Genomic DNA, 24,015 nt, shown 5'->3' on the forward strand with positions numbered 1-24,015 from the left:
AATGAGAAAACACTTACCCTCTCTGACCTAGACTGACCACCTTGAGGCTGCTGCCAAAGCGACTCTTGATCCACTTGATGCCCTGTAGCTGAGGGTCAATGAGAAGAGGCCAGCGTTCACCTGAAGCAAAAATCACACAACCGAGAAATTTGTTTTGCTGTTAGCATAAAGCGAACCATTGTGCTGGACCTGCCTCAGGAAAGGCACCATGGTGATGTGATGTAGTATATACTGTATAAAGCTCACAGTTGGTGAGGATGGCTGCATTCTGAGTGGACATTTTGTCTCCCGGTAAGCCTTCGTTGTTCCACTGGGCCACCATAGCACCATCAGTCAGCATCAATACTGGATCTAAGCCTTCTGTCATGGGTATGGGAATCTGTTAGAGGGATGATATGGAGAAATGAGCAAAATGGCGACGCTGTGATAATCCAAACATAATATACTGTTGGAAGGAAAGAGAGCTTAGGGTAGGATAGAGTGAGAGAGACAGTATGGCAGAATGTAAAATTTAAAAAAAAGTTTTATTGTAGAATAATCCTGTAAGGATATTTAAGTGTTTTATAACATTGTGACCTTCTATTAAAGGCTCTTATCAAAAATGCTGTTCAATATTCTCACATTCGCTGCCCAGAAAAATATACTGCTTAAATGGATTGATAATACACCTCCTACATATTATAGGATGAGATAAACTGATATTTCAGTTAAAACCAATAGAATGTTTGGGGTCGAGCATAGCTCAGCGGGTAGAGCGCCCGCCCCATGTGTTGAGGCTATAGTCCTCGTTGCAGGTGACCCCGGTTCAAATCCCAAGCCAAGCGGTCTTATCCTGCGTGTCATTCCCCCTCTCTCTGCCTGTTTCCTGTCTGTCTCCACTGTCCTGTACATTAAAGGCAAAAAGCCTGAAAAAATATACTTTAAAAAAAAAAACAATGGAATATTTAACATAGGGATTCAAATGTAAAACGGCAGTTTTCTTTAAGACTTGGACACCCTTCTTTAGATATGCTGGTAAATGACTCACAAATATTGTTTTAAAGTGAATGGTTGACTGTAATACGGATAATTGGTGATCAATTGTCATTTATTTATTACTCAGATATTGAGCGCTCCTATGTGCATATATTTATATATGACACCTCCCACTGTATACCTATACAACAGTATGCAATCATTTTTGTGGCCATCGTTTATAGTGTTTGTTTTTGTATGGTTATGAAAAATCATAATAAAAATATTTATAAAAAATCCCCCAAAAAAACCATTGTGACCTTCTGGCTGCGCAGGAACGGCATCCAGAGGTTTTCCAGAAGCTCTCTCCTGTATTTCTTTGAGAAGGAGCCGGCATAAGAGATGAAGGCTGCGGTTAGGAGGACGTCCCCACACAGAGTTTCCTCCTGTTCATGGTACTGAGCCACTGAGTGGAACCAGCGCACGTTTTCACTCTGAGGCACACAAATACAAATACAAACACATGCTGTCAACAAAGATATAGGCAAAACAATCAAACTGATTTCTTATTGGTGACTGCTGTGCCCACCTCCAACCCTTTGACCAGCCGATTGGCTAATTCAATTGTCTTGTTGGTGCGGTTAACTTCTTCCTGAAAACGCAGTTTCTCTGACGTGGCTTTCTCAAATGCTGTAGTCAGAGTTTCCAGGCTACTGTCCAGCTCCTGCAAGCGAGGCAGACGAGCAGCAAGGAATGTAATAACTTTCGAGCCTAAATAAAACATCTTTTAGAAATGTGTGAAAATGTGTTGTGGCAATTAATGCAATAAAACAAAAAGAAAGTGGTTTAAAACAGCAAATCATTTGAGTAAAAAATACATTGAGAAAGGCCTACTATTAAATGAAAAAATATTTACATGAAAATTAGATGAAAAGTTCTCATAGTTAATAAAATATGACCGAAAGCAATTACAAAAGTAGAGACATTGTTGCAGGAGGAGTGGGAGTTTATGTATCCTCTGCTGGTTTGTAAAAGTCACAAGTAATTCAGTTATACAGTGACAGCAAGGACACATTAAAATAAACACAAATTTATGTCCAACAGAATATATTCCACTTTTTGATTAATGTGCTGTGTCAGATCCCCCTCCTCCCCAAAGGGTCCAAAACGGTAAGAATTCTCTAGGTTTTATTGTGTTATCCTGACTTTTTCCTTTTATATCAATGTACAATGTCATGGCAGAGTTAGTGCTTTGCTTTTTTTAAAATGAAATTGTCAAATAAAATCAATGGACAAATCAATCACTGTGCAGTCTAAAAATATTCACAAATGCAAAGAAAAAAGAAAAAGAAGAGAGAAAGACACAAAGAAAAAAAAAGAAAGGAGTGAAGATGTGAACAGACTCACAGCAAGTTTCTTCCTGATGGCCTCCAGTTTCTCAGCGGCCTCAGCAAGATCAGCGTTGGCCTGAGACAGACACATCCTTTTCATCTCTACTTCACACGACACCTGGGATAAAAAAAACAATACACGCACGCACACGCACACGCACACGCACACACACACACACACACACACACACACACACATACACACAGGTTGAGCCAAAATCCATCTCTTATTCTGATAAATCCACTAGCAAATCCATTTGTAAAATTTAGGAATGTATGTGTAGTTCATCATGTAAAATAATGTGACAAGAGCAAAGACGAGTTGTACTTACAAAAATCTATCCAAGGCAGCACATGAGGAAAAAAGAAATAACATATCAAACAAGAAAACATTGCTGTACATTGGAAAACATCACACACCGGCTTAGCTCGGATGACACTAAATATGAATGCTGATGCATGTGTTTGTACCTCGTGGAAGCGAACAATGTTGATCACCCAGGCACAGAGACCCGCAGCAGCCGAGGATTTCTGCCGTACAAACTCGGGGTTGAACTCTGGGTCACTGAGGTATTCATCTCTCACACTCCTCACTGTGGCCTCAGGGATATGCTCTTTATCAAAGTTCACCAGAGCCTGCAGGAAGTCATCTACCTGGACGTACATTTATGTGAATAAGATAAAGAGGTATCACATCACTCCTGTATGTCCCATATAATACTTTTTGTAGACTTGTTGGATCCTAAACCCTGAGCAGGAATTGGGAGATGGCATCAAATAAAAATGCACTAAGCTGCTCAAAGTTGCTTTGCTCTAATGTAACAAAGTGTTTTCAGTTTTAAAACTTTCTTTAAACAGGAAAGTGCCTCGCTGAGATTAAATATCTGTTTTACACGAGTGAAAGTGTCATGGCCAAGGTAGCAGAAAAAATACAACAAAGAGGTAATAAAGAATTTAACAAAGGCTGAAAAAAAACACAGGGATTACATAAAACACAATGAATCAATACAAAACTACAAAAAAACATTTAAATTATGCAGTTTTCAGTTCTGTTGGCAGTTCAGACTAAGGGATGATAAAAACCACAATAAGTGATTTAAAAATATTTCAATTTTTTATTTTTTTATTTCAACAGTTTACTCAATTTATTAGTAGATGACCTTCTGCTTTTGTGTTAGCCAGCCATTCATCTGAGAAAATAACAAGACATCAGTGTAAAATATCACCTTGCTCATGACCATCTTGGAAGCTTTCCAGCTGCGATCTTTTGGGATTCGGCCTTGGGGAGCCAGCAACACCAGAACAGCTGCTGAGACATTGGTGACAATAGCTGGAGGGTTGGGGAATGTCCTCAGCTCAGTCAGGTTCAACTGCATCACACATGCATACGCACACAAAAGGCAGATTTTTCATTAGGGGGTTGGGATGAAGCCAACCTTGCAACATGTTTTTATTTGCTCTCATGCAGTGAATCAGTTGAAATAAAATGTGACAAATAAAATATATGATTTCAGGATTGATGTTTCACCCTGTTCAGTGTATTGAGAGCTGCATTGGCTGCCTGTAGGGCTGGTTCAGCCTTGGCCAGGTCCTCCTCAGTCTCCTGCTGCTGTTTGGTCACTTTAGCTTGGATAGCTGCCACCTGAATACCCAAAAAAACAACATGTAATTTACTGTATTTATTATACTTTGAACAGATTTCTGATGCATGTTATAATGCCTCCTCTCTATCTTCTATGTTGAGAATAACTGGCATGAAATGAAACTCAAAATATGCAGTTAACTGTGATGATGTGTGATTCAGATGTCATGTCTGTTCTGTTGCTGCTTGAGAAACCCTGGCACCACACACACCCTTACCCTTTGCTCCTCAGCGTCGGCCACAGCCCTTTCTTGGTTGAGCTTGTCTGTCTGTTGACCTATTTTAGCTATGAGAGCCTCTATGTCTGTATTCCTCTGCCATAGCTCCACTTCTTGCACTGCCAGCTTAGCTTTCAGATCCTCCACCTAAAAAAAAAATGAGGACAACAAAGACAGAGTATAGTGGTAAGGAAAAGTAAACAAATAGATGACAAGGTTTTGTATGCATTCAAGCAGTAAAGTGCACATTATCTGACCTGTGAGGCAGTGGTCTGTAGTTTCTGCAGGCCGTTCTCTAACCTCTCCATCTTCTGGGTCAACTCTGTGCGTTTCTTTCCAAGCAGGTTGCCGTACAGCTTCATAAACTCCAGGAAACTCTTTGGTGTGGTGTAGTTGAAATGCTTTTCATTCTGCTGGTACTTGACACTCACCTGTACGGAGTAATTAAAGAAGACAGAAGAAATTATGTTTTAAAAAAAAGGCACCAGGGGTGGTTGTCACCCATGGTGTTTTGCAATAAGTCTTACCTCATTGACACTGGTGTGGGCATAGGAGATGAACTCACCAATAGATGCCCTCACATTTGGCTGCAGAGAATAAATTGACACAGCAAATTAGGGAATTATTGTATCGATAAGCAGCATATTTTTCTATATTTTCTCTCTATATTGTTTACTTAGGTTCATATTTATGGATAGGACTAGCATACCACCTGCAGTGTTTTGTATCCGCTATGTGTAAGAAGCCAGTTTCTATTCTTATATAACAGGATTCTTATCTATAACAGGAAGTGAATCAGTTGTCACCTCCAGTCCAGGTATCTTCTCGATGAAAGTAGTGCTGACAGACTGCAGGGCGAGCTGAGGCCAGGGGTGGAACCAGTCTATGGCTGTACAATTCACCAAAGCTGGAAACTTCCGTGCTCGTGTCCGTAATGTGAACCCGACAGGGGAGAAACACAAGACCACCTGGAGGAGAGAGAGGGACTGATTTAGAGTGGTAAAGACAGACAATATTTTAGAATCAATGAGCAGTAAAATGTTTAAATGAAACAGGTGTCATATCACACTTTGATTACAGTACTAAATAATGTTTTAGACCTTGAGCTGTCTTCGTATCCTCTCAATGAAAAAGCTCCAGCAGTTGTCTCTGCTATCTATGAGTCCCAAACCTCTCAGCTCCATACGGATGGATGTCACAATCATATCAACTTCTTCATCGCTAAACAGGTCTGGAATATCCCCTAAATAACACAAACAATGCTCAGTTTGAGTGTGTATGTGTTAATAAAGATACATTATTATGTGAACGCAGAATTCAGTAACGTTCAGTGAAGATCAATTGCTCATCAGTTTGCTGTACGCTAGCTGGAAACACTGAAAAGGTCTGACAAAACACATTAGTGTATTTTCTTGCCACCCTACAAAGTGCTTCTATCAGCCAGTGAAACCTGGACTGAATCAAAATCACTCATGCATAATCTCATTAATGAAACACTGTAACCCCCTAATTCGATCTTCGCTAGGTCTGTAGTTTAACCAGTCAATAATACATTTCTCCAACCTTTGTGCAATGTGTCTTCTTTTTTTAAATTTCAAAACCTCTACTGAGGAATTAAATTTTGGTGATGAAACGTTCCCTCTGTAGGCTGTTTCTTTTGAAGGTTTTTGTCACTGTAAATTCAAATGCTTGATATTCCCAAGAAGAAACTATGCTCATGCTCTTGATCTGTGAGTGCTACCATTGCGCACACAAAAGCAGAAACACTTTGCTCATGAAAAGAGAACAAATCAAAGACAATCATCCTCGGTCAAATGGTGGAACCAAACCTGAAGCTAGCATATCATTGATGAGCACCAGGAAGCGCTCATCTGGAATCTGGGCATCCGTATGAAGGAATACTGTGCCGATGTTCTTCACTCCCACCTTTATGTACAATGCTGCTATGTCACTCTGGAGATGAGGGAATGGAGAAATAGAATACAAAATTGTCTTTAAAAAGCATTAAAAAAGGGAGAGATTTTAAATGGACTTTAGAAAGCAGAGAAAAGAACAAAATGAACTACATTTTCCTTGCTTGTGTGCTACCTTAAGGTCATTGATGCCATAGCCTTTACGCAGCGTGATCTGGAAAACTTCCAGCATGCTGAGGAAGGCAGCCAGCCGACACAGACTCTGCTTCCCACTGCCTCCGACACCCACCAGCAGTGCGTTACCATAGGGGGCTTCCAGGATTCGGCTGATACGGCATCTGAATACAAACATCACAAATGATAGTGTCTGTATATACTGCAGTCTGTGGTTTACATATGCGCTTATCTTTGTAAATCCTCCCTGCATAAAAGCAGATGGCATATGTTTGACTGTAGATTGTGTGTGTGCTTGTGTCTTACACATGCTGGATAGCTTCTTCAAACAGTACCAGGTCCATGACAGCGTGCAGCTCATTATAATGCTCCAGAGCATCAGCCAGTGTCTTTTGGAGTTTCTCCCAGTCTGAAGCCTGACAAGACAGGAAAATAAACAAATTAACTTGGTTCTATTGTTTGAGGGTGGCAGTGTCCAAGTCACTCTGTGATAACGTCCAGATACTCTAATGAAATTAAGTTCTTATCAAGAGTTCTGTCAATTAGTTTCAATTCAAACTCCCATATAGAAAGGAATGCTAATTAGTTTGCTAATGACACTGCATTCATCCTCATTTATTGCCTGACAGATCAGACATGACAGCAGAATACATGCCATACGGTCTTTGACAATGAGCACTCGAGATAATCCACATACTAAAGTGATTAAAGTCAAAAACAATTTAACTCAACAATTTTTAATACCATGGTTAATAAAGAATAAATGGACGCTTGAAAGGCTCAACATGGAGTCCAGGCCTGAATAGCTCTGAATGTTGTGTGTGTGTGTGTGTAAGTGTACCTGGTGATAGCGAGGCTCCCCCACTCCCTGAGCAAAGTGACAATACACCAGAGGCTGGTGAATGAAGATGGATTCATCTATTCCCTGAAGATACAGGAATATGAAAAAAGCAAAAAAAAAAAAACACTCAAAAAGGAGCATTTTTGTTAAAGCTCCACAACTTGCTTAGAAATGTCACTGATGTTCTTAGTTTAAAAGGTATTGTTACTCTAATTTGAATGAGAACATTTGTAGGTTTATATTGTGAGTTTTTGACATTTTTAGATAAAGACATAAAGGCTCCTTGTTTCTTACCTCAAAATAACGCTTGCCAGTGTCCAGCAGAATTTTGTTGAAGAGTTCCACATCTTTCTCCTCCATCAGTTTGTCTGAGTAGACCCTGGAGCTCTCGTGTAGCCACAGGTGAACAAGGTCCATGGGGTAACGGACAGACTCTGGCAGGGCAAACAGGATGCCCTATACACCAACATACATAGAGTTGATTCAGTTAGTGACATTTACCATTAAAGTAACAGTTTATGTAACCTCATCACCAAGTGTTTGACAACTGATATCTAGCTAATATGTAATATCTAATTGTTCCACTGAAAACTACAAATATGGACACATACCTCTGTTTTACTATGATCTCAACTAGGTGTTATGACTGCAGTTATTTTTCAGTCTGCTGTGTGTGTCCTGTGTCTTTTTGTTTTCACGTTCACATGCAAATAGGTGTGTGCCATAGCCGTGAGACGATTAATGGAAAGGTTTCATGCCCTGGGCCGTGATTGACTGCAGCCAGGAAACCCCAGGTATATAAAGAACCAAGATGGCAGCCATTCGGTGGCATACTCATACTTCTCCTCTCCCAACCGGCCACACTTCTGCTTTGTCAAACCTTGTTTGAGAATAGATATAGTTTCTTTTGAGTAGTAAGGGTGGACTGCCAGTTGTGTTAATCTTGTTTTCTCCTGTTTAGTTTGTTAGTGAGGGAGGTAAGTCTTTTGTCATTTGTTTTCTTAGGTCAATTTCTTATTTCCTATGATCGTTTTGTTTGTTATTTTGGCCTTAGTCCACCCTGAAACCTAACAATTCAGCTGTATATACTTCATCTATATTTATATGTTCATCTAGATATTTTTGTAAATAAATAATTCTCCTTATATTCAAACAAATCTTTGTTTGTGGCTACTTGGGATTTGAGGAAGATGGGGCCTTCTCATATTATGTTCTAGGCACCCCTAGACTGGGGCATAACACAGGGAAGTAAGATCATACAAATACATGTCTGAGGAAATAGCCTTGTTTTAAGTTTTGTTCTGAATTACTTTGTGTGTATTACCTGGAAGATGTTGGAGAGGTCTCGCAGGTTGAAGATGTAGTGGAAGCGTATCGCTGTAGGGAGGAAGTTTTGACTGATTTTCTGATGCAGACAGATTGCTGCCTGAATAAGCAGAAACAAAAAGACGGAAATAATTGGATATATAAATATAAATTGGAATAGACAAACAGATGGGTATTGTCATGGGTAAAGTGGTTGATAAATTCACTTCTCATTTTTTGAAGCCGAGAATCAAATTGGGTTTTAATTTAGACAAATGTTGCAATAATGGCGTTGATGTACCTGTATAAGAGTTCCAACTGAGCGAGAGACACCGTAACTGAATCCTCCCTGAAGGAAGTGAGCTGACAGGATGCTGGAGAAGATGGTGGCTAATGCATCAGCACTGGGGAAGTGTACTGCAAACACTGAGAAATGCCTCTGGAGTGGAAATATTTACCATCAGGATTCAGAACTTAAACTCAAAACCAACATTACCAGTAAAACCACCTCTTAAAATGGGATTTTAAGTAGCTGATTTCATTATTATTTCATTTATGCTTTCATTATTATGTTTGTACTTACAGTAAATTGCTTCTCCTATTCATTTAATCTGTATCGTGATGAATTACTTTCTGTTTTACATATTAATAAAGTTTGGATTATGATTATAACTATGATGATAGCGATCCTGATAATGGATATTTTTGCATATACAGTATGTATCTGAATATATACTGTATGTGTGTGTGGTCTGTACCTGTAGTCTAGGGTTTATCGAAAAGCTTCCAGCTGTTGGGTTCATACAGGTGATATACTGGCAGTTATGTATCTCCTTCAGTACCAATCGTTGTCTGTCATACCTGCAAAGATTCAGTTTATTTGGATTCAACAAACAGTAAGTTGTGGGTTTAGCTAAATATGTATTCAGTATTCATATACAGAATGTCTGTTTGTCTTACCAGTGGTTATAGTCCAGGTGCTGGCGTATGAGTGTGTGTGGCTGGACGGTCCCATAAACATCCACCTCAGGCATGTTGAGGTCATCTATAAAGTAGATGAGCCTCTTGGCAGTAGGTGGAGCAAATTTACGACCGGCTTTCTTCTCCAGGGGTTTCTCCAGGACACCTGATGTCCACATGTTGCACAACAGACAAAGCATACATCTGAAAAAACAGTGATGGTACCCTACTTAAATAAAACACCATGATCTTCCTCAGTAGGTCACAACCAGGAGGAAATGGCACAATCACCACAGTACCTTGGACATTAGACATAAAGTAAAACCACTACCAATAATTCCTCTATACTTATGTTCTGTCACACAGGACATTTAACAGAGCATGTCTCTAATTTAACAGGCAAAATTTGCTATAGTAATAAAGGGAAGCTCTGAAACTGTAAATATTTGTATTAAATTAAACAAGTATTACATATGGTATTTTCACTTTTACAATATAGCAGTGCTAATTGTTAACTAATTAGCACTGCTATACCCTGCTGTGCCATGAGCCTTTACTGTACATTGTCATAAACAATATCTATATTTATTTTTTTGTAAGCTCCTAAAAATATATGTGTTTATTCTTGTTAATCTTACGCTGCAGCATTGCTGAGGTGGTGTAGTAGTTGAAGGGTACTTTAGCCACCATGTAGTCCTCTTTCAGCTTGGCGACTTTATCAGACACTAGGATTGTCTTTCCCACTCCTGCATTACCCACTAACATGATAGGTTTGCCTCTCTGGAGCAGCAGGTCCATGAAGTAGGTCAGGCAGATGGTTTCTGGGGTGTGGACCAACACCGTCTTAAACAGACATCACATCACCTGAATGATAGATCTTGTCCAAAAGCAGGGGAAAAATGTGTGTGAACACAATGTCTTGTAACTGTGTTCTTTGCACTCAACCAAACATACCTGCAGTGGGACATCGGGCTCCAGCTCAAATGGCACCATCTTCTCACTCCAGGGAGTAAACCTTTTAGTCTCAGAGTCTATGAAATAATCAAAGACGGTGCCCTGGGAAGGAAACTTCACTGCTCTCATTTCTTTAGACCACCAGCGGCTGAATTCAGCACGGTAGTCATTCAGCTGAATCGGGTGTTGGGAAACAAAATATTATGATACAATATATCTATATTAATTATTTGATTCTCTGCTCAGTTAAAGAATAGCAATACACACAAGTTAGCTCTAGTTAACAGTCACTACACACATGATCCTGGAAGAGAGCCCCTCCAAAGGCCCAGACACAGGCAAAGACAAAGTAGATCTCATAAAGTTCTCGGGGAGAGTCAGGGGGAGTGTTGTCTTCTGTCAGCAAGCAGTCCAACAAGGAACACAGTGTCTAATTGAGCAAAACAGATTTATACCTTCAAACTGCTGACACATGATTTACAACTAATCAGTGAAATAATAACGTATAATTCAAATATCAATGTCTACTGTTTAATTGATGTCCTCACCTGCACCATGCTGTTTTCTGGTATGGGAGTAATGGTTTTCAGGTTGCAGCGAACTTGCTCCAAACAGTAGGGAACATACTTATCAAACAGAATGGTGAGGTTGGCTCGCTCTGATTGAGCCTGTCGAGTGTCTATCCAGCTTGTCACATAACTGAGAATACAGTAAAGAAAGAGCTGCTGAACAAGCCAGACAGAGAAATGTGAAACAAAAATTTGGAACTTAGTGTGTGTTTTTGTCTTACGAGCTCCAGCCAAGGTCCTGTGGGTTGACATACAGTATTCCTGCTCTGGACACAGTGGCTGGAGTAGCAGCCCTCAGATGAGAGATCTCAAAGAGTAGACGCATGGAGGAGGACAGACTGATTCTCTCATTACTGGCAAGAGTCAGCACCTTGACAAAGAAAAGGGAAATTCAGGTTTTCCTGAGTCAAACTTGTGCTTTGGGTCAGTTGGCCTCATTGAAACTCTTGGATGAATGACCAAATCTAGCAGATTGAGATTGACTGAGACAGAGACTGAGTATTAGAGAAAGAAGATGAATACACAATATTATACCTTAACAGACATAATGGAAACAGTGAACATTATCATATAATTCCATATTGGCTTCATCTTCAACATGCACACTGACCTTATTGTCATCCATAACGGTGTTGAGGGACTCAATCCACATAGGGTCAATATCCCCATCCAGAACAATCCATTTGGGTCCATCATGGGTCACTGAGGTCAGCTCTCTCATGGTAGAGGAGAACAGACCTAATGAATAAAACATACAGCACTGTGATATACTGATACTATTGTTTTTTTGTTTGTATTTTTTTTTTAGATTGGCACCATCAACTGGAGCAAAAATATCAAATATTATACTTTTGTCCTGTGGGGGTTAATGTTGTACATAAATATAACACTACTCCGTATGAAAACTCGAGAGCTAACTGTGATCAACAAAATGTATGTTAAGAAATTCTAATTAATTCTGAAAAGAGGAAGAATGACATCACGGTCCTGGCACCAAAATAACACCTGCCTTCACTAGAGATAATACTGGCTCCCTTGATCATCAGTTGTTGCTCATTAAATTTAAATCCTCTCAAGCCCCTCACCATCCTTCCACTCTCTGGTGGCAGGGTGCAGATATCCAAACAACTCATCTGTGGTTACAGCTTTAGGGTTGATATCATTCCAGACTGTCTTCATCTTCATATTTGTGTAGGTTCTATGGAGGGTCTTCAAGATCTGATGAAGAATTAATAGAAATAAATGACAAAAAAAACCCAAATTATTATTACTGAAGATGTGAAAACTTTCTAAATTCTTTCTTGACTTTAGCTGTGGGTGACTTTGGCTTCCTAGCAGCAGCTCACTATCAGCCCCGGACTGTTGACTATGTTTTAGGTTTTATGGGAATGATCCTTACATTATGTGTCTTTGAAAATAAATGGGCAAATAGATTTTTAAATGTTGTTTTATGGATAGTGGAGTTATATTCTACTCAACCTGGCTCTTTCCAGTTCCTGGTCCACCTACTACAAACACAGAGTGTCTGACAGCCAGCAGCTCCTCCAGCTGGGTCACCTGTAGACACACACACACACACACACACACACACACACATGAATTTCAATAGATCATGGATACTGTATACAAAAAATAAATACTATGAATTACAAATCTTTCCACAAAAAAACAATGACACTTTATTAGTCTTCCAAAATACATTATGTTGCTAATTCTCCTGTGTCAAAACTAACTAGCTCATAACCTCTACCGCAGCAGTTGTGATGTGCACTTATAAATAATTTCTAATATGCCTTTGAACCAGAAAATTCTGTTTTTCACAGAAGCACACCTTAAGTATGAAGTTTTCCTCAGGCTGCAGGCGCAGCTCACTAACTGACTGGCGGACAGCGTTTTCCAGCTCAGGGTCTCTCTTCCTGGGCACATCCAACTGAGGAAACAGGTCACTGATAAGCCCGAGGAATATGGGCACATCGCTGGTCACTATTTTAGGCAAGTTAAAGTCCCTCAATGCCCGCATCAGCACCTGAGTAGAAAATTACAATTTAAAGTAAAAATAATTCTACTACAGATGTATTACAGATATATCCACCATAACTATTTCCACATTACATCTTTTTATTTTTCCCAAAACCACAACATGCATACACCATGAATAACAGCATCCATCAATGACATCAGCTTGACATGTACCTGTTCCTCAGGTCTGCTACGGTCCTCTCTCTTTAGCGATCCAGCCACAACTAGAACTGATTTGATGGCCCTTAAGCCCCAATCATAATGATCCTGACAGATAGAGGGTATGCAAATCATGAAAATAGCACGCTAATACATAACATTTTGCATTCAAGTGTTTTTGTTATGTATTTCAGTAAAGGAGACTTAATAAAATGTCATCTAAATTGAATCTAGAGCAATACTGTGTGAACAAGAATGACAGCATATTCAAGAGTACCTGCTATTTTTGTTCATTTATAGTCACCATGCTATACATAAAGAAACTGAACTATAGTGAAATATGAACAAAGTTGGTTTAATATCTGGAAATGCAGGTGTTGCATACAGTAGGTATACGTTTAATTTAGGACAATATACATTAATTAACATTTCTGTAAATACATTCTCAGCTGCAGTCCTTTGTCAAGATGTTCAAAAACTAATGAAGTGACAGATTAAGAAATACAAAATAACATGCCAAAATGACAACAAAAGCAACAGTCAGATATATATCATTGTTAGAAATAATCTGATTCAACTAGAAATGTCCTTGATTACAACTTTACACTCCTTACAGTATATTATTCTCTATTCTTGACAAGTAGAGACTGATTTTATGTACCTGTTTGGACAGCAGCTCTTTACAAAGAGTATAGAGGCTGATGAACTTTCGCGCCAGCAGACGAGCATCTATGAACCCTTCTGCCACGAGCATAATCTCACAGATCAGCTCAAAATCAGGGATCACCATGGCACAGGGCCTGAACAGTTAGCAAAGTTAGCGGCTTTAATTGGTTGCCCTTGACATTAGTAAAGTCTTGCACTCTCTCACTGTTAATATCAGACCTGAATAGAGCCTTGAGGTTTTCTGGCAGTTCAGCCCTGCCAGCATAACCTGGATTCAGCGTGATGAAGATTCCTACAGTTGGCTTCAGCTCAATCTCCTCTCCCAGGAAATGGAACCTACATACAAATATTCCTAATAAGAGATTTCTAAAGTAGTGTGCAGAGACATCTAGCTTAGCAGACATCTGGATGAATATTTACATTAATAGTGTATAATGCATGTCATTATTTCAGCATCTACCTCTGTTTTTTGTTGCGTACAGCATCCTGTATAGTCTTGACCTGCACAGCTACCACAGACAGCACCTCCACTGAGATCCTGTTGAACTCATCAAAGCAGCCCCACACTCCTGTCTGAGCCAGACCCTTATAAATGTTACCTATAGACTGGAGGAGTGTGAGAGACACGGAGAAGGACGAAGAGAAGAAAGAATGGCGAATGAAATCAATAGTGACAATGGTGTTAGCATAACATAACAAATATGACAATGTTGTAAGTATGATATAAATGGAGACTGAAAAAAACATCTGTATAGTCCATGCTACCTTGTAGTCCATCTGTTCTGAGCAGTTGAACACATATACCATGATGCCCAGGGAGCGTCCAAGGTCTTTTGTAGTCTCTGTTTTACCAGTGCCAGCTGGGCCTGATGGGGCACCACTCATAGTCAGATGGAGGGACTGGGTCAGGGTTATGTAACACCTGACAGAAGGAGGGTTGCAATATAAAAAAACATGAGTAACCAATGTTATAATAATTATTTGGATTCACCAGGATGGACCTGTGCATTTGATAATAATGGTGTATTAAAGCAATAGTGTGATATGAGGGACTCAACTTCACCACTCCACCTGTCCCAGTGGCTGTTTGGCCGCTACAACATTGTAGTGTGAGTTTGCCTGTCTTCTCACCTGTGGATTTCTGTGTGTTAGACACTCTTACCTTGTCGACACGTCAGTCTACCTGTCCCCAGTTGGACTATTGTGTGTGTGAGCTTCACATTTAGCTCCACTCATCAAGGCTCCGGACCCTTACCAAGCCCCCAAAAAGACTGATAATCTGGCTGGCAAACTAAGCTTTGCTGCATTCCTCCTGTTACCCTTCATACCTGACATAATCTGCAATAAAGGTTGCAGATTAGGTAAAGGTAAACCTTCTCTACCTGTGGTGTTTGTGCAGCAACTGGGTTCTACCTCTACCGATTACACGGTGTCTGATACGATACATCAATACCTGGCAGACTTTGAGTGGGGCTGTCTGAACTAAACGGAAATTGCTATGGATGCTACTATACCAAGTTTTAACCATTACACCACTTGACTGAAGCAGTTACAGTAGATGTTGATGATTGTAGCTGCTGAGGAAAGGAGTTCATGTGTTTATACCTGTCAGTGAGTGGGGTGATGACCAGCCTGTTCGTGTTCCCCAAGTATTCATAGCTGAACTGGAACTGGGCGTCACAGATATTAACATAACAGTGTTTGGTTTCATCACCCCAGCGATGGCGTAACTGGGAGAGCCATGCAAATGCTTGTCCTGTTATCACCTAAGGGACACATAAGCAAAAAACAAGGTTGTTTGCTTGCATAATGGTTCGTATTCAGTGACCATTTAGGACATATGTGTCTTTTTTAAGTAATACCTTTTGAGATATGAGATTGGCAACTACATCTCGAGCGTGGACATCAATTGTGCAGACGGTCATAATTTTCTGTCTGTCTCCAGGGGTTAAATCCCCGAGCAGCATGTGGATTAGTGAGTTCAGCTGTGTGATCTAGAAAACCACAATTCAGCAAACATCACTGAACAAGCCACTGAGTGGGTTCACCCATCATCACATCATCTTACTGTTGTGTGTTACCTGTTTTCTGTTGTAGTCTTTGAGGGCAGTCTCAAATCCCTCCTCTACCCTCTCAAAGGCAATGCCTACATCTGTGGCCCACCACACTTGACTACCAGTCAACCCGACCTAAAGGAAGGAAAACAGATGCTATAGTATATGTACGTGTTTATAAAGTATTTATAGTAATTCTACAGCTGAGATGTTACCAGACCTGTGCAGGGTAGTCAAAGAGCCACTGGTCTCGTGGTTTGTCCTCATAGGCAGCTACGGCCTCCTGGATCTCCTTCCGAACAGTACAGCGCATGGTGCTCTCCAAGGCACTCAACCAACACTCTGCCTGTGGAAAGACACACAATGAGCAGAATAAAATAATAATACCAAAATATATAATATTAGAAAAAAGGAGAACACTATTACACATTGCAACTGTATAAAGTAGACAGAACAATGGGAGTAATTTATTGCACCTGTACCATAGTTAAGTGATCAGTGAATATAAGTGAGTTTAACTGTAGTATATTCACACACATCAAATATTGCTGTTCAGTACCTGTCCTTCACAGACACACGGCTCAGAGAATGGAACATATTCTCCCTCTCGGCTGTACATCCCTATAGCAACTGACACCCCATCTTCCTCCCCTCCTCCACCTCTGTCTGAGTCCTTGAAGCGAAGATCTGCTATGTTGTCAAACAGCTTAAGCAAGTGCCTGGTCACCTGGAAAACATACATACACCATGTGGACTACAGTTGCATTTAGGGCTGGGTAATATATCATTATCATGATATAAGACTAGATCTTAGATTTTGGGTATCATAATATGGCGTTATGGCACACGTGTTATCTTTTCCTGAGTTTAAAGGCTGCATTACATTTAAGTGATGTGACTTTCTGAACTTACCATACAATTCTAGCTGTTCTATCATTTGCCTTTACCCACTTAATCATTCCACATTACCATTATCCACATTCCTACAATATTGTTGCAATAATGATATATAAATATATATGTAAATGTGCATTTCTATGTTAAAGGGTTATAGTATTAACAGATCACAATCTCTTGACCAGAGTTGAAGAAAATGAAAAAAGAAAACAAACAACAACTCCACTCCATAAGACACAGTTTGCATAACATATTATACTGTACTAATAACTAAAATGTGCTTTCTCACGGAAAACAAAGAATTGGTAATCTGTCACCTGTTTGGGTTGTGTTCCCTTAGAAACAATCTCCAGCAGGTCTGAGGCAGAGACAAAGTAAAATCTGGGGAATATGAGCCTCTTGGTCTCCAGGTACTCAGCTAGGGCCTTCTCACACACAGACAGCCTTTGCTGCAAAGTCTCCAGGTTCTCTAGGAAGCCGGGCTGGTTGGTCACTTCTACCACATTGCTGTTCTGCACCACCTCAGCCATCAAGTTCTGGACGAGGAAACAGGGAATAAAACAGGGTGTGGCATGGGTGTGTGCTTGTGGGCCAGTACACTACAGTACTGTATGCATGTGTTACCTGAAAGTCAGTGTGTATTCCCTGGAAACGCTCAGCATCATTGGCTAACTGGCAGCGGATGTCGTGGCTGTTGGTGAAGATGCTGTTAAGGTGGGCCCAGGTCTTCTGGACAGACATCCAGGAGGATATGACCAGGTCAGCCACCATCAGCTTCCTCTGCCATCCACTCACTTCTGCCTGGAAATACTCCACGTACTTACTCATCAGGATGTTCTGCAGCTGCACCTGGAGAGAAATGAGACAGGAGCCTTACGTGCTGGTCTGTAAAAAGCCTCTTTGAACACAAATTAAATGGTTAAAATACTGCGACAAGAGCAGCAAACCTCACAGAGGCAAAAAGCAAACATATAAGATATAACATGCTGTGGAGTCAACACAGACTCACCTGGTTGTCCTCCAGTGTTTCTATCAGATTCTCATCTGCTTTGAGCAGAGGGATTCCAGTGCTGGTATGAGTCTCATATGACAATGACATAACACTCCACGTCTGGGTAATCTCTGCCAAAACCTAAGAAATATAGGGAATACGACATCATGATTTTGAAAGCAAACAAAAAAAGAAAAGAAAAACGAAAGCAAAATGTACACAAAACGAGTGTCATTAGGTCGAAATACTTGCAAGAATACTGACATCAATCTTCCTCGGCTGTACTTTGTGTTCAGTGCTAATTTGCAAATCTTAGCATGTTAATAGGCTAAACAAAGATTGTGAATAAAAACAATATATATTCTAAACATCACCATGTTAGCGCTGTCATTGTGAGCATGTTAGCATTTAGATCAACGTGCAACTGTAGAAACGCTATCACTGAGCTCCTAGCATGGCTGTAGCCTCTTGGTCTTGTAAATCAATATTTCAATAAACTTCACTCAAACGACTCCTCCATTCATTTATTTCTATACATTTACTGAAAAGTTGACATAACATTATTTTGGCCTTTCTGTCACATGACATCATTGCTACCTTTTCAATGGCCATCTCTTTCACAGCCTTGTCCACTATGTTTTTGACCTCGTCCTCCACACGGTGAAGCTGTAATTCCAATAGGTCCCCCAGAGTGGTGCCCTCTCCCATCACAAACCTCACCTGGGGACCAAAAGGAATACATGACACCCATGAGTATGATCAAATTTCAGATCGGGACAATTGGGTTCACTGAACTGTGCTGGCCATTACAGGCCTAGACAGGAGTTGGCAGGATAGGTGAAGGAAGGTATATTGAGACTAGACTGAATTAGAACAGAAACTGAGTCAAGGGAATTGCAGATTTAGCAGGTTTAACATACAGCACAGAAGATGATCAGTGATGAAATATTATTGAATCAAATGGAATGTGACATTGTGAAGCAGCTGCAGAGATACCCCGGTGGTGTTCATCAGCTGCTGCCAGTGTCTCTCTCTGACAGCAGAGTTCTGAAGCTCGTTGACGGCTCTCAGAGAGGTCAGCAAGTTCTTCACAGTTGACTCCAATCCCATGTACACATCCCACACCCGCACCTCCTTATCAAGCACCTTCATCTCCTTTAAAGTGGAAGAGAATCATTAATTATGACAGAAATGTACAGTTTTTCTCATCCCTTGAACAAAGCAAAGATTATAATGTTTGTACATGAATGTTATACTTTAGCAAATCGCCTGAGTTCCATGTCCATCTGTTCAACGTTGATCTCTTTCCATGGAGTCTTGGTCCAATCTTCTATACTGGTCTGGCAGAGAGGGTGGAAACATTTAATCTGTGATTCACTACTGAAATCCACACATGAAAAATCTATTTAACATGTCAAATACAAAATTCATTCATTGTGTATTCCTGTCGTGTGGAAACTTGTGTGCCACAATGCAAGACCTGCCTTGTGTCAATGGTTAATCTCATGGAACTCAAATATATCTCAGGAATCAAAATGCCAACATATGTGCATTGATCTGATTAATCTGTACCTTGACAAAGATGACCATATCCCAGACTGCTTTGACCAGTATGATGTCAGATCGACACTGGCGCAGCTGCTTGTAGTCTGGGAAGCTGACTTCAAACAGATCAGCTGTATCCTGTAGCTTCTTCATTTCTGCTTCCATCACTGCTACTGCTCGATTAGACTGTAGATAAAGGCATTTTGAAATCCTGTAGTTTAAACTTTTTAAAATTAATTTAATCATATACTGTTAAGTACTATTTCGCCCGAATTAGTACTTTTAAACTCTTTTTTTCAGACAAGTTGTCACATATGTTTCTCACTGCTCACCTTATCAATTAGTTTATATGGCTCCTCCACACTGATCTTAAAGATGACTTCAGTACGAAAATGTTCTCTGAATTCATGCTGCTTGACCTAAAATGCGAAGAAACTGCACATTCAGGATTCACCAATACTACAGTGCCTATGCATATCTGCCTTCACCTCTCCATCAACAACTGTGTGCACTGTGGGTAGTAGTGTCAGTCATGTATAATGCAGGACAGAAAGTGAGAAGGTTTAAATGTCAGATATCGAGCTCTTTGTTAAGGGTTGCCACACTGACATATTACCCCGCTCACACACAGACTTACCTCAAACCGGACACACTTCCTACGAATAACCGAAACTTCATTTGATTGCAGTGGCGCCACTTCATGTTTAACTGTGAATGCAATTTTCTTCAGACTCTTCCACTTCTCCGGCAGCTCCTGTGTTTTATGGTAATAAAGTAAAGAATGCAGTGCAGTGATAAATGTATATATGTGCCAGCACTCAGCAACATGTGTGCATTTGTGTACCGGTACCCACTTCTAGCTGTGTGTAGACGCTTTCTGGGAGTTGCTGTCCATACGTTTTGAGGAGCTCAGCAGTAGATTTGAGAGGTTTAAAGTGCTGATCACTGCTGATTTGTCTGTCTCTTATAGCCATGAGGTGTCCCATAATGTCCACAAGGCCTGCGTAGTCACCATCCGACACCTTATTAGAAAGACCACGAGCTGTGTCCTGGACAAAAGAGGATAATTCCCTCACACTGCATGAGAGAAGGAGGAGGATGATGTTTAGGTTCAGAATAGAGAGGGGTGGCACAACAAAAAGTTTTTTCAATTATATCAAATAAAAAGAAACTCATACAATGATAACACTTCAAAGTCCCCTTAGTTGGCCATTTAAAACTGAATAGATGCTTTTGGTATATACTTCAGCTATTTTTGGACATTAGACACATTCAATACAAATAATAATTTGCTACTCTGTATTTTATATTTGACTTATTAAGTGTTAAATGTTTGGGTAATTCTTATCTGATTTAGCTTTTAGTTTGACCTCTGGTTCACATGGTTGAGCAGGTGCTCCTTGAACATCCAGCTCCACTTCTTAATGACATTCATCAGTGTGTGCTTGAAGGGTCTGATATCCAGCTGCAGCCAGCCACAAAACATCCTCTTGTCTTCCATCTTGCTAACTCGCACATACAGAGACTCAAAAAGGTTGATCTGTAATGAAGAATGAAACGGTTACTCAAAGAGGAAAAGATTGACCAGCTCCAGTGACTTAAATAAATTAAAGTTAAAGGCTGGAGGAATCATGAATGTGAGGTGCACCTGTTCTTTGAAGTTGTCCAGAGTGGGTGGGTTCTTTTTCAGTTCATAGTCGGCATACAGCTCAGCTTCCTCTGTGCTTAACACATGGCCATATATCAAGAACTGCCTCATAAATTCAGACCTGTGAATGTTGAAGGAAAAAAAGAAGCTTTGCTCGAGTGTTTCTAAATACTTGCAAATTCTCTTATTTAACAAGTTCCCTTATTAACTTTTCTTTCCAAAGTCTATATTTTTGATTCTTTCAAGTGACAGGAATTAAATTGTATGCAAGAAACATTATGTGTTTGTTTCAGTAAAGTAAATAAAAATATAAGGAAATGACAGGGCCACAGACTTCATCTAACCTGTCATCAGTCCAGAGGTAGCGGTAGCTGGCAAATGATCCTTGATATTCTCTGACCTGAAAAAGCACACAGTCTAACTGTAAGCCTGTAAAACATCATAAATGAGCCTCTGCCATGTGTGTACACAAGACAGATACTCACCTTAGCGATAGCTGCACGTGCTCGTGAGCGGATTACATGGCACATCTCTGACAAATCCTCCATTTCATTTATGTCACACTATGAGATAAGAAAAAAACGAGAGCACGTAGTGTTGAAGAGGTGTGTGTAAGCAGTCAGACGTGTCTCAGTATGTATATATCGTATGTATGCACAGTATGTATAAGTTTATCTGTACAATACCTGATAGTTATCGAGCTGTGTGTGCTTTGCCACTCTGGGAATGAAGGACGCCATGTTGGTGATGTTCGCCACTATCTTATCCATAATATCAAAGAAGTTGCCAATGTGGCTGAAGTCCAGCGGGGGGTCAAACATCATCTCATTGGCACTGAGTACCAGTTGGATCTCAAACAGTGGTGTAATGCGCTGGGCTGCATCTGTGTTGTCCATGAGATACTGCAGTGAGCAGCGTACTGCACTGGAGAACCCTGCAAGGATCATCCGGTCAACATAGTCTGTGTAAGCCTGCCACTCACTGCTGTCCAGATCTGACACACCCAGCAGAGACTGGTTCTCCTGGAATACGGTGGACATGGGATGTGAGAAAAGCAGTTGAGAATGAAAAAAAATCTGTTCTGCAGATGTTAACATCTACAGTACAGCATGGTGTCCTTCTCCCTAGCATTAATTATAAGTGTGTGAATATACCTGCAGATGTTTGTGTATCTGCTCCCCAGTACTGGTGATGAGAGCGTGCTGTTTGGCAACACTCTCTTCAATGTCAGAAAATACGAGGAGTGTAGAACCACGGCTCTTTCTGGTGATAAAAGCCCGGTGGCTGAATTTCCCCATGACGGCCTGGATGGCCTCGACATTAGCTTTGCTCTTCTGGACACGGCTCGAAATGCTCTGGTGATGGCAAAGGAGAGGTGTCATTACTAGAATTACTCTAGGTCAACAACTACAAGTTGCTTTATGTTTCAGTGTTCTTTCCACAGCAGAGAAAAGTTGGCCCAGATAACTTAAGGAGGATGCCAGGTTTATGCTTTGCAAGAAGGCAACAGTTTTACAGCGACGAGTTGTTATTGAACAAACTAAAATAAACTACTAGCACTTGTGAAAAATACACAGAAAAGTTTCAAAATGCTTTAAAATTGTGTCAAGTACTGCAAAAAAGTATTTAACTCACTAGTTTGCTCTTACCTTGACAAGGTCACGTGTGCTCTGGATGTAGTCCCATAGTTCGTCCTTAGCCCATGTCAGCTCTCGAAGGGCTGGATCAAGCTGCCGTCTTGTCCCATTCATCTCATCTTTCACCAATCCCAGTTCTACAGCCAGGATGGTACTGTGGAGCTGGTTGTACCACTGGGTCACCATGGTCAGTGTCTGTGTGTACTACAGGATACAATGTAATGTTAACACAATAACGTGTATGCTTTTTAGGCATATTTCAAAGGTCAACAAACCAAACAAACAAAGTTGAAAAATACATTCACATCTCATGAATATACAATAGACTAGTCCATTGCAACACTATAAGCCTTTTTACCCACCATGTAGAGTCTCTCCCGTTTAGAGTAAAGATGGAGAGCTGCTTTAGGAATGTTTTGGTTCTTCAGCATGCCCAGATACTTCACCTCTCGTAGTACCGATGTCAGCTGGGGGCAGAGAGAAGAGAATCTAATGAATGATTTGATGAAGTAGTTCATACCTGGATTACAGCACCTGATTTTGACATCATTTTTTGTACTCAGTTTCAGACCACACCTTGTCTCCTGATCCTTTGAGTTTAAGTTGACTATATAGGCTGCTGCCCCGCGACCCAACCCCGGATAAGCGGAAGAAGACGGTACGGTACATAGTGTTCTTTTGTTTGACTGTTCAACCCTTGTGGTTATTACTGTTAATATAAAATCATTCCTCTGTTTATCGCAAACCAACCACTTTTCTGGTAATTCGAGACACATACTGTCATTTTTCATTGCCAGAGGGAAACACCAGCTAGTGGTTGTTGAGGAAAGAAAATGAAGCAAAAGCATAAGCTTTATGAATTTATTATGTATCATAATCCTATGATATTAATGTGATAAATTGCAGCAGAACAAGTATATGTACACAGTACTGAGATAGAAGCACCTAAGACGCCTAAATCCACAGAACTGTGGCAAGTTCTCCAAGATTATTGAAACAACCTACCAGCCAAGTAGACTGAAATACTGTGTGGAGGTGTAACGAGGGGAAACGAAGAAGAACTTTATTGATCCCTATGGGGAAACTGATCATCTGCATTTAACCTATCCTATATAGACAAATACCAGGAGCAGTGGGTGCAGCATCCAGAGACCAACTCCGGTTCTTTTGCCACTGCCCCACTTAGGGGCACTGACAGGAGAATTAAATCTAACATACATGTCTTTGATGGTGGAAAGAAATTGTAGTACCCAGTGGAAACCCAACCCAAACTAACAAAGGGAGAACATGCAAAATAATCTGCAAACTCCACACAGCCAGAGGTCATATCCAGGACCTTCTTGTTGTGAGGCAACACATCTATCAATATTACCATTGCACTAAATTGGTGCTGGTACTTCTGCTAGGGCAACGCCAAATATTGATTTCACTTAGGTTACTTCTGTTTCCGGAACTTTGTTTGAAGTTAATTGATTAAA

The 24,015-nt window shown here is 40.4% G+C and overlaps 1 protein-coding gene across 1 annotated transcript in view; it reads right to left on the reverse strand.

The window, feature by feature from the left end:
• The window catches only part of dnah9l (dynein, axonemal, heavy polypeptide 9 like), a 37,903-nt gene that overhangs the window by 7,651 nt on the left and 6,237 nt on the right, over positions 1 to 24,015 (reverse strand). The window contains exons 13-72 of the mRNA XM_053330692.1: positions 22,900 to 23,004; positions 22,550 to 22,741; positions 22,055 to 22,255; positions 21,587 to 21,922; positions 21,386 to 21,463; positions 21,245 to 21,300; positions 20,901 to 21,021; positions 20,623 to 20,792; positions 20,107 to 20,329; positions 19,890 to 20,006; positions 19,585 to 19,671; positions 19,280 to 19,438; positions 18,964 to 19,047; positions 18,704 to 18,862; positions 18,305 to 18,427; positions 17,726 to 17,848; positions 17,341 to 17,565; positions 17,034 to 17,252; positions 16,379 to 16,546; positions 16,040 to 16,165; positions 15,847 to 15,954; positions 15,628 to 15,759; positions 15,371 to 15,531; positions 14,531 to 14,687; positions 14,226 to 14,371; positions 13,985 to 14,101; positions 13,761 to 13,899; positions 13,115 to 13,207; positions 12,753 to 12,947; positions 12,401 to 12,478; positions 12,007 to 12,139; positions 11,532 to 11,659; positions 11,143 to 11,291; positions 10,901 to 11,051; positions 10,651 to 10,782; positions 10,353 to 10,526; positions 10,037 to 10,241; positions 9,399 to 9,564; positions 9,197 to 9,299; positions 8,740 to 8,877; positions 8,458 to 8,559; positions 7,428 to 7,589; positions 7,134 to 7,217; positions 6,599 to 6,708; positions 6,294 to 6,456; positions 6,035 to 6,158; positions 5,306 to 5,448; positions 5,012 to 5,173; positions 4,733 to 4,792; positions 4,463 to 4,636; positions 4,206 to 4,352; positions 3,874 to 3,987; positions 3,572 to 3,715; positions 2,817 to 2,999; positions 2,678 to 2,683; positions 2,362 to 2,463; positions 1,544 to 1,678; positions 1,275 to 1,448; positions 247 to 379; positions 18 to 120 (exon numbers count right to left, since the gene is read on the reverse strand). Of these exons, the coding sequence (XP_053186667.1) occupies positions 18 to 120; positions 247 to 379; positions 1,275 to 1,448; positions 1,544 to 1,678; positions 2,362 to 2,463; positions 2,678 to 2,683; positions 2,817 to 2,999; positions 3,572 to 3,715; positions 3,874 to 3,987; positions 4,206 to 4,352; positions 4,463 to 4,636; positions 4,733 to 4,792; positions 5,012 to 5,173; positions 5,306 to 5,448; positions 6,035 to 6,158; positions 6,294 to 6,456; positions 6,599 to 6,708; positions 7,134 to 7,217; positions 7,428 to 7,589; positions 8,458 to 8,559; positions 8,740 to 8,877; positions 9,197 to 9,299; positions 9,399 to 9,564; positions 10,037 to 10,241; positions 10,353 to 10,526; positions 10,651 to 10,782; positions 10,901 to 11,051; positions 11,143 to 11,291; positions 11,532 to 11,659; positions 12,007 to 12,139; positions 12,401 to 12,478; positions 12,753 to 12,947; positions 13,115 to 13,207; positions 13,761 to 13,899; positions 13,985 to 14,101; positions 14,226 to 14,371; positions 14,531 to 14,687; positions 15,371 to 15,531; positions 15,628 to 15,759; positions 15,847 to 15,954; positions 16,040 to 16,165; positions 16,379 to 16,546; positions 17,034 to 17,252; positions 17,341 to 17,565; positions 17,726 to 17,848; positions 18,305 to 18,427; positions 18,704 to 18,862; positions 18,964 to 19,047; positions 19,280 to 19,438; positions 19,585 to 19,671; positions 19,890 to 20,006; positions 20,107 to 20,329; positions 20,623 to 20,792; positions 20,901 to 21,021; positions 21,245 to 21,300; positions 21,386 to 21,463; positions 21,587 to 21,922; positions 22,055 to 22,255; positions 22,550 to 22,741; positions 22,900 to 23,004 (8,402 nt within the window). The remainder of the gene's footprint in view (positions 1 to 17; positions 121 to 246; positions 380 to 1,274; positions 1,449 to 1,543; positions 1,679 to 2,361; positions 2,464 to 2,677; positions 2,684 to 2,816; positions 3,000 to 3,571; positions 3,716 to 3,873; positions 3,988 to 4,205; positions 4,353 to 4,462; positions 4,637 to 4,732; positions 4,793 to 5,011; positions 5,174 to 5,305; positions 5,449 to 6,034; positions 6,159 to 6,293; positions 6,457 to 6,598; positions 6,709 to 7,133; positions 7,218 to 7,427; positions 7,590 to 8,457; positions 8,560 to 8,739; positions 8,878 to 9,196; positions 9,300 to 9,398; positions 9,565 to 10,036; positions 10,242 to 10,352; positions 10,527 to 10,650; positions 10,783 to 10,900; positions 11,052 to 11,142; positions 11,292 to 11,531; positions 11,660 to 12,006; positions 12,140 to 12,400; positions 12,479 to 12,752; positions 12,948 to 13,114; positions 13,208 to 13,760; positions 13,900 to 13,984; positions 14,102 to 14,225; positions 14,372 to 14,530; positions 14,688 to 15,370; positions 15,532 to 15,627; positions 15,760 to 15,846; positions 15,955 to 16,039; positions 16,166 to 16,378; positions 16,547 to 17,033; positions 17,253 to 17,340; positions 17,566 to 17,725; positions 17,849 to 18,304; positions 18,428 to 18,703; positions 18,863 to 18,963; positions 19,048 to 19,279; positions 19,439 to 19,584; positions 19,672 to 19,889; positions 20,007 to 20,106; positions 20,330 to 20,622; positions 20,793 to 20,900; positions 21,022 to 21,244; positions 21,301 to 21,385; positions 21,464 to 21,586; positions 21,923 to 22,054; positions 22,256 to 22,549; positions 22,742 to 22,899; positions 23,005 to 24,015) is intronic.

Source organism: Scomber japonicus, chromosome 12 (genome assembly GCF_027409825.1).
Source record: "Scomber japonicus isolate fScoJap1 chromosome 12, fScoJap1.pri, whole genome shotgun sequence".
Classification (NCBI taxonomy): Eukaryota; Metazoa; Chordata; class Actinopteri; order Scombriformes; family Scombridae; genus Scomber; species Scomber japonicus.